Here is a 13,113-nt window from a genome sequence, read left to right on the forward strand (position 1 = left end):
CCGGAAGGCGTGGACGCCGGCGTCTTTGAGGGGCGTCAGCAGACTCAGACTCTGAGCGTGTGTATATCCAACGTTTGAGGGTTTGCTCGGCGAAGAGTTTCTTTGACGTAACCCGCAGCACAAGTCTTGGACCAGTCTTGGTACTGGAGGACGCGTTGGTCGTGCCTTCCCCTGACGCAGGATGAGGCGCTGCCACGCTAGCCCAATGTGACCGATCTGTGGGGTTGGAAGCGTGGCTTGTTCCCGTTTCGGGCAAGAGCATTTCTAGGCGTGCCGTGAATGCAATCTCCTCGACGCCGTGCGGCCGACTCGCAAAGGCTTATCTAGCGTTAGCAAAGGCTTGAGTATCGCCGTCGGCTTGGTGACAGCGCTTCAACGGTGGCAGGACGATCCTTTGCTGGCGTCCGGCGTGGTCCCCGAGCCTCGTGTGCCTTTCAGTAGCCTCGCTGCTGCGGCCCACCTTTACGAGGGCATGTACTGTAAGCAAGTGTCGAGCGCTGTTCCTTCCCTCTCCACTACACGGTCGTATCAGGCCCAGCGCAGAGCCGATTACCGTCTTCCCCTTCTGAGAGTGCATTGAGAGCCAGTCGCTGCGCCCAGAAATAGCAGCTGGCCGGGGCCTATCCCCGCGCTGATCTTACCGCACAGGGCTGGCATTGGCTGCTAGGGTGGAGATTTGGCGCTCGTGCCTCGTTAGGGCTGCCCTGGAGCAATACCGTTACTGGTCGATTCGCCCATTGTGTGCCTGAATTTTCCTTTTCCAGTCGCAAAATGGCCGAGCCGATGACTAGCATAGCTGAACGGCCCTCGTATACGCCTTCTCAACTCAAGTACTTGAGTCTGCGCGCGCCCACTTCTCCTCTACCCACCCACATCGCTGTAGGCGCATCTCAAGCACCTTGCCCTCAGCACTTTCGCTCTTTACCAACCTCGAGACAGCTGTCACTCGTTTCCAGCTGCCTTGACTCCAACCAACCATCTCTCTAGTAATACTTAATTTGTTTTCGCTAGGTACGTACTTTCCTTCTGAGTGGTCGGTACCACGCGGAGCTTGCAGCCGCTTCCCAAAATACGTCGTTGTGCATGCTGTTGTTAGCCTCTTTTTTGCAACACCAACCTCGCGCGACACAACGACCGTCTGCCCGCCCTCAAAAACAACTACATAACCGTCCTTGCGTCGCCCCCCTTATCATCAATGCCTTTCACCACCTCCACCTACATATACCCTTGCCCTCATCATTCCAGAACGGCATCTCGAATGATCGCCAGCTCCCGTCGTTGGCTTACATACTCTCTTTCATTACCACGCTCGTTTCTAATCCCTTTGACAGGTGAAACCTCACAATGAAGGCATCACTCTTCGGCCTCGGCGCCCTCGCCGGTTTGGCCAGCGCAAACATCAACTTCGAATGGGTTAACCCCAACTGCACCCTCGAAGACACCTTCAACCGCTGCCTGACTGGCCAGCACTGCGGTGAGCAGCTAATGTGCGTACCGGACCTCAAGAGCCAGTACTCCAAGCTCGTCTCTCGCTCCCAGCTACGCGTCATTCCCACCAAGAGGCAGGATGCCAAGTACTCTACAGACGGAAAGTGCGGTCCCGCCAACGGCAACCTACTTTGCGACCCCAACAGCACAGTCTACTCCGGCACATGCTGCTCCGAGTACGGATGGTGTGGAAGCACACCTGCCCACTGCGGAACTGGCTGCTTGTCTGGCTGCAACAACGGTGCTCCCAAGCCTTCACCCGAACCCACCAAGGCCGCTGCTCCTGGCGCTGCCAAGCCCAGGGACGACGGCCGCTGCGGAAAGGACTTTGGTGGTGCTACATGCGACCCCAACGGTGCCTTTGGTGGATGCTGCTCATCTTACGGCTACTGCGGTACCACTGATGGCCACTGCCTTGTTGCCAACGGTTGCCAGAACGGTTGCAAGGACACTGCTCCTACAAAGGGCGACCCCGCCAAGGGCGACCCTGCCCCTGTCTCTAGCCGTCCTCCTTCTACCACTACTTCTGGCGAGCCAGTTCTTGGTAAGCCGACGACTACTGCCGCCACCAAGCCTACCGGCGTCGTCACTACCGATGGCAGCTGTGGTGCCAAGTTCGGAAACACTGTCTGCGGTAACTGGGCCCAGGGTAGCTGCTGCTCCATGTACGGCTACTGTGGTAACACCACCTCGCACTGCGGCGAGGGTTGCCAGAACGGTCCCTGCCTCAACGCTCCCAGCGTTCCTGCTCCTGCTGCCAGCCCTGCTCCTCGCGCCGCCAAGCCAGGCAGCATTGCGCTCAAGGGTCGCTCCGGTGTCCCTGCTATGCACGCTGGTCTGATGCCCAACGGCAAGGTCGTCTTCCTTGACAAGGTCGAGAACTACACTGAACTCAAGCTCCCCAACGGCCAGTACGCCTACTCTTCCGAGTGGGACCCCAACACTGGCAAGCTCGCCCCCTTGGCCTACAAGACCAACGCTTTCTGCTCCGGTGGCATCTTCCTTGCTGATGGTCGTTTCGCTTCTCTCGGTGGTAACGCTCCTCTTGATTTCATTGACCCCACTGTTGGCGATGGTTTCCGCGGTATCCGTTTCCTCGAGCGCTCCTCTTCCGACGCTTCCCTCGACGGAAAGGCCTGGGTTGAGCCCGGTACCCAGCTTGACACTCCCCGCTGGTACGCGTCCGTCCAGATCATGCCCAACGACCAGATCTTTGTCGCATCTGGATCCAAGAACGGCCTTGACCCCTCAAAGCCCGAGAACAACAACCCTACCTACGAGATCCTCAACGCCAACGGTACTCCCCAGGGAACCAGCTTCAACATGGAGATCCTCAGCAAGAACCAGCCCTACTACATGTACCCCTTCATGCACTTGATGAAGGATGGCAACCTCTTCGTTCAGGTTTCCAAGTCTGCTGAGATCTTCAAGGTCGAGACTGGCACTGTTGTCCGCATGCTTCCTGACCTTCCCGGTACTTACCGTACCTACCCCAACACCGGTGGATCCGTCATGCTTGCTCTGTCCTCTGCCAACGACTACAACCCCGATATTGTCATCTGCGGTGGTGGCCCTTACCAAGACATCACTGCCCCTGCTGACCCATCTTGCGGTCGCATCAGGCCTCTTGATGCCGACCCTGAGTGGGAGATGGACTCTATGCCCGAAGGCCGTGGTATGGTCGAGGGAACTCTCCTCCCCGACGGTACCGTCGTCTGGGTCAACGGTGCTCAAGAAGGTGCCCAAGGTTTTGGTGTTGCCCAGGACCCCGCCCTCGAGGTCCTTCTCTACGACCCTGAGCAGCCCAAGGGCAAGCGCTTCACCACCGGCCCTGCCTCCACCATCGCCCGTCTTTACCACAGTGTAGCTCTCCTCCTCCTCGACGGTACCCTCCTGATCTCCGGATCCAACCCCGTCGAGCAGCCCATCCTCAACCCTGACGCCAAGAACCCCTACGTCACTGAGTTCCGCAACGAGATCTACACACCCCCTTACCTCCAGGGCAACCCCACCCGTCCCACTGGTGTCCAGATCTCGTCCAAGAACCTCAAGGTCGCCCAGACCTTCAACATCAAGTTCACTGCTCCCGCCAACGCCAAGAACGTCAAGATCTCGCTCTACTACGGTGGATTCGTCACTCACTCGGTCCACATGGGTCACCGCGCCGTCTTCCTTGACAGCACCGGCTTCAAGGCTGGTGCCACTGCCCAGAGCTTGACCGTCACCATGCCCCCTAACAAGGCTATTGCGCCTGCCGGTCCCTACGTCATCTACGTCCTCGTCGATGGTGTTCCGGCCATTGGTCAGTTCGTTCGCGTTTCATAGACGATGAGCTGGGAAATGAAATGGGTTCGAGGGAAGTGTTCCTGATGCGATTAGATTTCTGGTATCATCATTCATGTGTGTAGTCTCGCATCTGTGCCGTGGGGTGTGCATGGAAAGACTATTGATAATTAGCGATTGCATTCTTCTCTTCTAGAATTAAGGATTTTCATGTTTATAATTGTGTCTGCTTTTGGTGATGTGCGGCTTTTCTTGTGATGTTTATTAATATAGCCTGCACTACTTGGTGTTACAAGGACTATCTACAATTCATGTTTACTAGTTGTATGCCACATGGTCTTGATTCAAAGCTAAACACTCTAACCACATCCTTACTTGACAAATTCAACACCTCAGACATTCCCCTCGTCAATCTCGACCTTCTTAGTGTCGTTGGCAGGAGACGCAACGACCTTGTCAGCAGCAAGTGGCCTCTCCCTTCCCAACCTCTCCTCCCTCTTCACTCTTGGTATTCTTCAAATCATCCTTACCCCCCTACTGTTCACCTGCCAATCCACCAAGTCTGCCATCGTCGTCTTATGAGACATATTTTTCAACTGCTTCGGGATGTGATGCATGCACTCCTTGCTAATAATCTCCTACATACATGCCATGGACGTGCGCATTTTGAGCGTTTCGTTGCGCATTTCGGCGAGAGTATTTTCTGTTACGGCGGTCTCATTCTTCAGCGCCTTGATCGTCCGAGTTTGGCTTTGGGGAAGGATGACGAGGATAGTGTGGGTGGGAACAACAGTTTTATTCTTGATGATGCGGAATCAGCACTATCACATGTAGATACAGCCGTCTTAGTCGCAGTTGCAGTCGCACCAGCCTTCTTGACCTCGTCCAACGATGGCGTTGGAGGCAAGATGTCAGTGCGGGCCTCACGCATCCCGTACAGTCACGACATACCTATCTCAACATGCTGATCAACATTGGTGTGACAAACGCGAAAACCTTCTTTAGCAATCTCTTAAGGGGTACCGTAGTTAGCAAGGCGGGCGCGGATGCGCTGGGTGTTGGTATCGTTATCCATAGGTGCTGAGAAGCGTAGTTTGTGGGTGTATGGAGGCGAGACATTGCCCAGATGATGACGCGCTTGAATACTCTGAATGTGAGGCTGGTGCAACTCTTCCTAGGCATTTGCGAGCAAAAAATCTGTCGAGAAATTTGTTAGAACTGTAAACTTGCACACACAAAAGCAGGTTCGTTCGAGGTTCGGTGTCGACAGAGGACGTGGTAGAAGAAGCGCGAAGGATACGACCGGTGTACGCTCTCAGCGACGGTAGTGGACATTGAATTCGGAGAAAAGGGGCTTTTACTTTCGCTCATATGATGAGTCGATGGGAGTTTCACTGTTAACCTCAGATTGCAAAGATGCGCAGTGTGGATGCGAAGCAAGTCGGACATGAGGTGAAAGGTACGAACATTAATCTCTACCCTGAGCGTCTTCTTGAAACCAAAACGATACTCACGGCGACCAAAGGTAGAGCACAGATAGTATCGCCCATACAACTACCACCGCAATCCCACTTAGTCTAGTACTGTTCGCACAGACACAGCGAAGCGTCACAACGATACCCAAAATCGGTAAGGAAACAAGATGAACATGTATCCGCACATGTGAAAAGACTGTGAAGACGAGGCTGCCGATGCAATAACATCTCCCTTCTGGTAGCTAAATCATTCGATAAACCTAACCTGATGCCACAATTTTACAGCACCTTGCTTCCTTTGCTCAATCTCGCCACTATGCTTCCAGTAAAATATACAATACAAACGCTACCATTCCATACACTCTTTCTCCCCAACAAAAAAACCACAACAACGCTCATTTCCATAAAACCCCATGATCTCCCCTTCCACCTCATCACCACATCAAAGTCACAAACCTACCCAGCCCCAGAACTCAAACTACGAGTCCCTCCTTCTCCTGGGCGGCGGACTACTATCATCCCTCTTTATCGCTTTCCCCTTTCCATCCCCACCTCTATCAGGCGGCGGGCTACTAGAATCCCTCCTGCGACGCGGCGGCGGCGGCGGACTATCGCTAACATCCCTCGCTCTCCCCTTCCCCTTGGATGGCGGCGGGGGGCTGCTCGACGCGCGTCTGCGCCTGGGAGGCGGACTACTAGAATCACGTCTGCGACGCGGTGGAGGAGATGGCGAGCGAGACGGAGACGTCGAGTACTTTCGGCTGCGGCGCGGAGGTGGAGAGCGGGATATGGAGGCAGACGGGCTGCGTCCGCGGCGTGTTGATTTGCCCTTTGGCGGCGGGGAGCGGGATCGGGAGCGGGATACTGAGGATGAAGGGCTGCGACCGCGTCTTTTGGGTGCCGGAGAGCGTGATCGGGATAGGGAGGACGAGTAGGAGCGTCTGCTCTTGAGTTTGCGGGGTGCTGGGGAACGGGATCGTGATCGAGAGCGGGATGGGGAGCTGTAAGAATCGCTTCTGCCACGACCTCCGCGTTTGCGGGCTGGCGAAGGGCTGCGTGTGTACGAACGGCCCCTTGAACTAGATCTAGATCTGGATCTAGACCTCGAGTCGTCGCGCCTTCTGCGTACCGGACTGCGGGATCGTGAGTAGCTGCTCGAAGTGTAGCTTGATCTCGATGAAACACTACGATCGTCTGATTCGCTCTCTGGCTCGGGAAGTGGCTTCGGCTTCGGCGCACTGTTCTTGAGCCAGTCGCGCATACCTTCGGTAAGCACACCCATACCGATGGCGGTGAAGAAGTTGATTGAGAAGCGCGTCTTGCTCTGGTCGTCTGCATCGGTAGGGAAGATACCAGTAAGACTGTCCTGTAGCATGGGGTCCTTGAAGCGCTCTACAACCACCTTCTGACCAAGTGAGGCTAGGAGCTCCTCAAACAGGATCTTGACGAAGATACGGGAGCTGGATGTGGTGTCCTCTTCCGTCATCTTGACCACCTGGAAGACATGCCAACCGATACCATCAGACGCCAGCAAATGGGCGAAGAACTGTGCGATGATGCGAAGGCGATTCGTTTCAAAGCGGTGGATAGTCTCGTAGTAGTGCGCGAATCCTTCCTCAAAAAGATCGGTCCACATCCTGTTCAGCTTGCAGAAGCGCTCTCCGATCATGCCGTAGAACTTTTCGTATGTGCGCTCCTGGCTTGCACACTCGACGATCATCGTTGTGAGCTCGTTTTCCAGGCCATGCGGTAGATTGATGCGCATGAGCTTGTGCACACACTCTTCGAAACCACCACTACTCTTGATGGTCAGGTAGATAGTTCGGCGCAGGTTGACGAGATCGGCGTTGGTCTGATCCTTGACGTCCATGGCCTTCACTTCCTCGTCTTCCTCATCCTCGGACGATGCGTCGGTGTATTCGTCCTCATCGCTACCCTCCTCTTCGCCCAAAATCTCAGCCTTGATCTTCGCGTACTCTTCCTCGTGCGCTTCATAGTCTGGATCGACCTTGAAGATGTTCAGACCGTCCTCGACCTTCAAATCGCCCTCGAGCGTGTGGTTGTGGGTAATCTGATCCTCCTCCTCGACCAGATCTAGGTCTTCCCTTACGACAGGGTTGTCCTTGTACTTGGTGCGCCGAACCTCGAAAAGCACCTCAATCATGTATTGTGTTCGCTTGTCGATGTCGGCTTCGTGGAGAATGTTGCGCATCTGGTCGAAGATGGCATTGGCGATCGCAGGCTTCATCTCGTCGAGGAAAGCACCGACCTCCTTCATAATACCGACTGCGATCTCAACGGAGTCATCGGAGGGCTTGTTGAGCAGGAGAAGCAGGATCTCTGCGATCAGGATCTCGTGGACGACTTGTGTGTTGACGAGGTGCGAAAGGAACATGGTACTGGACAGCGCGACAGCCTTGTCATTCCTCCTGAAGCCCTTTCTGAACTGCACAATCAGACGTCGAACCAGCAGGTCGCCAACTTGAGGCAGTTTTGTGTTGACAATAGCGACCATAGCCGCGTAGATGGGCGTAAAGGGCAGACTGGCTGCTTGCGCCTTCATGATAGCTCTGCAGAACAGCCCGCGCCCGCGCACCAGATTCTCCGAGAACAGCTCCGGCACTATCATCTTGATGTTTGCCGTATTCGTCTTGTTGATGAGACCCTGGATCGACTTCTTGAGCGCCTCCCAAGCCATGCGCTGGAACTCTGGACTCTTCTTATCGGTAATCGACTTTTGCATCTCGCGCAGTCGCGCAGGAGGGATGTACGCGCCTCCCGCACGTGTCTTTGAATCGTCAACGGGCAGCTTTCGGTTCGCGCTAAAGGCATTCTTGAAGAGGTTCAATCGCGAGTCATCCTCGGGCAGGTCGTCGGCCGTGGGCTTGGGCGCCGGGCGACGGCCTATGCCCCCATTGCGACGGTCGTCCTCTTCGTCGTCTCTCCTGCTTCTCTTCGATGGCCCGGCACTCGGTCCGTCGTAGGGTGAGCGCTCGCGTTTGCGCGGGACTTCCTTGGCGTCGTCGTCGAGCTCCGGCTCCGGCTCCGGCGAAGGCAGTCGAACGGCAGATGCGACTTCCATGCTCGGCGAGTGGGTCGTGTCGAGGGTGAAGGATGTCGGTGGTGAGGCGTGAGTGACGCGCTTCGCAAAAGTTTAGCTCGCAGGCGGTTTGGGCGATCCAAGGTTGCGGCGAACGGGCCGCGGTTTCACCGACAGGGGTCCTGGGCTTGGCGCGACTTTGGGGGGGAAGGGACAGCGAGGTGATTGCAACCACCAAATACTCCAAGCCAATCCACTCGTTCACTCTTTCGTCAAACTTCACAATGGTATGTTGTAATCTTTCAGGTGAAAGGCCATGGTCACTGACAGTAGCAAGGCCGATCGCCTTGTAGGTCTCAGCATGCTCGTCGCAGCGACTGCCATCTTCGTCTACTACACCGTGTGGACTCTGTTCATGGTATGTGTTTATACCCTCGTTTGGCTCTGCAACATGTTCTAACTATATACAGCCCTTTGTGGACGACGACCACATCCTTCACTCTCTCTTCCTGCCACGCGTCTGGGCCATCCGCATCCCCGTCATCCTCCTCATCCTCGGCACCACAGTCGTCGGTAGCTTCCTCTCGGTAGTCATGATAAGGAGCAACCGGAAGAAGGCGCTCAAGGCCAAGCAGAAGAAGGCCTCGTAGAAAGGGGAATGGGATGCGGACGCTTGCATCGCGGGTGTTGAGCTTAGTCTTCCAGGATAGGAGTAAAAGTTTAGGATGGCGCAACAGCATTAAATTGCGCCTATGTAATCGGCTTGGTGGCTGCGAGAATGAAGATTGAAGTTTCGTTCAGACTTGTGTTCTTGCCCATTTGACGTTGCAATCCCTCCCATGTTGGCCTCAGGAATCGACGCGACATTGGCATGCGAGAGATGACCTATGTGAATAGGAGTAAAGCATGGAGCAGACACGACGTCAATTGCGCCAACAGCATAATGACTTCGTTCAAACGTTCATTCCCATCTACATTACATGGTGTTACAATTCTCCTCTGTAATAATAACCGGTCCACCTTCTCCCTCCCCCCCTCCACCTCCACCCTGCCCCCTCGCAATATGCCTCGCCAACTGCGCAAAAACTGCCTGACTAATAAAATAATCGTCCCTCCCACCCTTCCTATCCATATCATTCTGGCTCGTAATCTGATAACTCTGGTGCATCCTCTTCCGACTGCTCAGTCCACCAGGCGCAACCTCGTCATCGCTGTCACTCGGAGCATCGACTGCAGGCTCACTTTCAGTGGCCTCGGTCGAAGGTTCGGGGTCGCGATTGCGTCGTCTGCGGCCAATGTTGAGGCTGGAGAAGGAACCTGGATCGGATGATTGCACGCCGACGCCTTTCCGTGCGTTACGCTGGAGGTAAGCGTCTGGAGAGAAGATTTTGATCGTGTGGTCGATGCCAGAAACCGCCATTGTGGGTTCGTAGGGGTGACCTGTTCAGACAATGTTAGATTCTTTCCTTTCTCTCCATACTCGAGTATACGAAACTTACCCTGTACAACATTGACCACCTCACCGTCTCCCTCCAAGATGTTGACGAGCTCTGCTGTTTTGCGATCCCAAATGAATACATGCCCAGAGTCACTCCCGCTCACGACATACTCGTCCTGCAGGCCAAAGTAGTTTACGTCCTTGACTGTCTTGACGTTGCAATGGCCGGTGTAGACACGTGTGTGAGGAACACAAGGAACGTCGCGCTCGACTTTCCATCGTCTGTAACGACTGCGGCTGAAGTCTGATCGCCAGAGCATGTGTCCGGACCGTGTGCGCTGGAGTCCTTCTTCGTCGACCGAGTCAGAATCATCATCGTCGTCATCCCTCTGGTCTTCATCATCAGAATCTACGTCACCGTCGGTGTCGTCGTCGTCGTCGTCGTCATCATCATCCTCTTCTTCGTCTTCATCATCTTCGTCGGCACTCTCCACAGCCACCGAATCTGACCCGTTCGCGTTGTCAGCACTCAGACCAGCCTCTTCCCGATCGCTGTTCTCTCGTGCTGCTGCGCTGACAAGTTCCGCATCCCGGACCGGCCCTTCGTCTACTGAAGGATCGATATCCTCCTGCCGTTGCCTCAACGCTTTCTCTTCCGCCCTGATCGCCTTGTCCGATATACCCTGCCCCCCGAACGCGCGGTCAACGAAAGCAAACTTGATATCCTTGGCTGCATTGCGGAGCACACCCCTCCCAACTTGATACACCCATCTCCGTTTCGCCGCAGCTCGAGTCTGCGTGGGCTCACCAGAAGATTCCGACTCTGATGTTGAATCTCCCTCGCCAGTAAGATCGGCAAAAGGTACCGTAAGTGCATGGCCAAAGGTATCTACAGCTTCAAACTCAGAGTCGAACAATATCCGAGTTGTGTCTGTCTCGAATCTGGAAGCATCCACATTGACGATGCTATTATCGCTTGCCAATCCAAGTAGATACGGAATTAGCCGCTCCTGGATAGAGTCCAAATCAGAGTCAAATGGAATCGGGAAGCGAGCGCTGCCACTGCGACGCGAGAATCCCTCCACAACTGCAGCAGGGCCACTATCGATCCACAATAGTATGGCTTTCAGGAAATCATATCCAAACTGCTCGTGTTGTGGAAGCTCGCGTTCTCGTGGCGCCGGTTGTATGGACGCGAAATACTGAGCAATCAGTGCATCAGAGCTGGACCCGGTCAAGAGCTGTCCGCCCAGTACGCGGGCCAACGTCCCAGCTGCTTGCACGAAGCGACGAGAGGCCGCTCTGCTGTCGCGAAGCTTGTTTTGAACTGCAACTTCTACAGGATCTGGGTCCATCGGATAGCCCCATGTCCTGTCTATATCATCCATGTCGGGCAAGATTGAGTGCGCCAGACCCACGATAGATGTGCATGCAAGTTGGAGTCCTGACTCGCCAAGCTCTCCAAGCTCAAAGATGCGCTTTGCTATCTTCACAGTTGTACTTGCAATGCGGTAATGGTCTGATGCTCGCAGATCGTTCAACTCTTCTTGGGTCATGCGGTTCTCGGCAGGAGGATGGATGCGGATATCTTCACTTTGACCGTTTCCGTAAGTCACTCGAAGTGCCAGATCCTCATCAGCACTTTCGGTCCGTGGTCTTGACTCTGCTCTCTCCACGCCTTCTTGTGACAAGGTGCTAGACTTTGGTCGCTTGCGCTTCCTGCTTGTGTCTTTTACACGATGGCTAGATCCACTATTTGACGTCTTGACGGGTTTCACATTCTCTCTCGCGTCTGGAGCCCTCAGAATATCGAAACTGTAGATGTGGTCTTGGGACCAGCTCACGATGAGCTCATTCGGCTCGGCGTCACTGATTTTGCATGCCGTGATGTGGCCGCCGTCTCTTCTATTCATGCGCTGCTTCCCATTAGGCGCAAATTTCTTGACGCATTGAGTTGCCTTTCCTAGCAGCTCTTCGTCGTTTGCACTCCAACTCCCTGGACTGGAGAGTCTAGACCCCCGCTCGGCGTTGATGTCACGACCAAGCATACGTCGGTCATGCAAGAAGCAATGGAGATGTGCTCCGCCTAGTGCGATGTAGTGCGGCTGACTAGGCGAGCAAGACACAGTGTTGAGATCCAGTCCGTACCGGCCATACGAGATGAGCGGCGGCGGAATGCTGTCTGACGCGTCTTCGTCTCTCGCCCAAGCGGGTAGCATGGTGTCTCGTGCAGGCGGGTATGCCTTTGAAGGTTGTCGTACATCCCACTGCCGTACATCTCCATCATTTGAGCACGTTAGGAAGTAGAAGGGATTGTCTTCGGTGACGATGCGCTTCACGGTGTCGGTGTGGCAACGGAATGCTTTTGCGTTGGTATCAGCTTCAGTGAGCGTCACTCTGCTGCGTGCTCTGCCTGCGTTCCCTCCGCTGTTGGATCTGCCAGTAGACCGGAGGGCCGAGTGGCCTGAGTGCTCGATATCGAATATCCTGACATCATCTGTTGCGCTGACAATAGTGCGGTCGTTCGAGTAGGGCATGAACTTGACAGAGAAGATGTTGGACCGGTGTCCCGTCTCGATGGAGGTAGTGAGGTTGAACTGCGAGGTGGACGATTCGGGGTGGTACGAGTGGATGTTGATGCGATGGTCGTCGGAGCCGGAGGCGAGCAGGCGGCCTGAGGTTGACCAGCTGGCAGAGTCAGGTCGTGCTACTGGCGTTCACGTAGGGCAATGGCATACCTGAGAGCATTGACGCATCCGTTGTGGCCCTCTAGCTCGTTCACAATGTCAAGGTCGTCGATCCATTTGCGGTCACCGTATATCGACCGAATGTCGGAATATCTTCTGGGCTGCTGTCCGACTTCGCGCTTGAGCAAGCGGTCGTAGACGGTGTACTTCATCCTTGGCACGTTATAGGGCTCGCTAGAAGCGTGTACGAGTCTGGCGAGGATAGCTCGAGGAAGAGGCGGAGAGGCAAATGCTATGTGAAAGGCGACGCTTCCACAAACAGCTAGGCAAAGGCAAGGTGAGGCTGCGGGTTTCAGTCAGGTGGGACGATACGCAAGTGGAATGGCTGCTGTATGGGCATTGCGGCGCTCTGACAGTAAAGTTTGCTGCGTCGGCGCGCGTTTGCGTGTAGTCGGTGTTCGCGAGGGAATGACGAAAGGTGACTGGGCTGTCTCCACCACGCTTCGAAGCTCCTAGCTTCTTCCCCGCGGCCTCCCGCTGCCGATCCGCATCCCTCGCCTTCCACCCTGCATCGTCAATGAACCATTACCAGCTTGCGACATTTCCAGCAGTCTTCACAGCGGAGCACTACTCAGATGTCTACATGGACACTTGGACACGAAGAGCACTGTCAAGGAACAGATCAAGCAACACATGGCAGAA

At 55.0% G+C, this 13,113-nt stretch overlaps 4 protein-coding genes across 4 annotated transcripts; 2 read left to right on the forward strand and 2 right to left on the reverse strand.

Annotated features, from left to right (window-relative positions):
* Window positions 1-385: 385 nt before the first annotated feature.
* Window positions 386-4,539, forward strand: ACET3X_004804 (uncharacterized protein). The gene is made up of 3 exons (XM_069450939.1): window positions 386-479; window positions 649-1,011; window positions 1,332-4,539. Exon 3 carries the CDS (start codon window positions 1,345-1,347, stop codon window positions 3,811-3,813), a length of 2,469 nt encoding a protein of 822 aa, XP_069306848.1. The 5' UTR covers window positions 386-479; window positions 649-1,011; window positions 1,332-1,344; the 3' UTR covers window positions 3,814-4,539.
* A 1,408-nt stretch (window positions 4,540-5,947) lies between these two features.
* On the reverse strand, window positions 5,948-8,328 carry ACET3X_004805 (uncharacterized protein; the record flags this gene model as incomplete). Its single annotated transcript, XM_069450941.1, has 2 exons — window positions 5,948-6,325; window positions 6,376-8,328. The coding sequence occupies 2 exons, from the start codon at window positions 8,326-8,328 to the stop codon at window positions 5,948-5,950; spliced, it is 2,331 nt and encodes a 776-aa protein (XP_069306849.1).
* Window positions 8,329-8,570: 242 nt separating this feature from the next.
* On the forward strand, window positions 8,571-8,936 carry ACET3X_004806 (uncharacterized protein; the record flags this gene model as incomplete). The annotated part of the gene is made up of 3 exons (XM_069450942.1): window positions 8,571-8,573; window positions 8,624-8,704; window positions 8,757-8,936. 3 exons carry the CDS (start codon window positions 8,571-8,573, stop codon window positions 8,934-8,936), a joined length of 264 nt encoding a protein of 87 aa, XP_069306850.1.
* An 89-nt stretch (window positions 8,937-9,025) lies between these two features.
* ACET3X_004807 (uncharacterized protein) lies at window positions 9,026-12,623 on the reverse strand (the record flags this gene model as incomplete). The annotated part of the gene is made up of 4 exons (XM_069450943.1): window positions 9,026-9,171; window positions 9,529-9,726; window positions 9,786-12,412; window positions 12,463-12,623. 4 exons carry the CDS (start codon window positions 12,621-12,623, stop codon window positions 9,026-9,028), a joined length of 3,132 nt encoding a protein of 1,043 aa, XP_069306851.1.
* Between the last annotated feature and the right edge of the window lie 490 nt (window positions 12,624-13,113).

Source organism: Alternaria dauci, chromosome 4 (genome assembly GCF_042100115.1).
Source record: "Alternaria dauci strain A2016 chromosome 4, whole genome shotgun sequence".
In the NCBI taxonomy this organism is placed as follows: domain Eukaryota; kingdom Fungi; phylum Ascomycota; class Dothideomycetes; order Pleosporales; family Pleosporaceae; genus Alternaria; species Alternaria dauci.

What these genes read in the sequence shown, in the direction of transcription:
- ACET3X_004804 (XM_069450939.1), top strand. Translation starts at nt 1,345, where the DNA reads ATGAAGGCATCACTCTTCGGCCTCGGCGCCCTCGCCGGTTTGGCCAGC.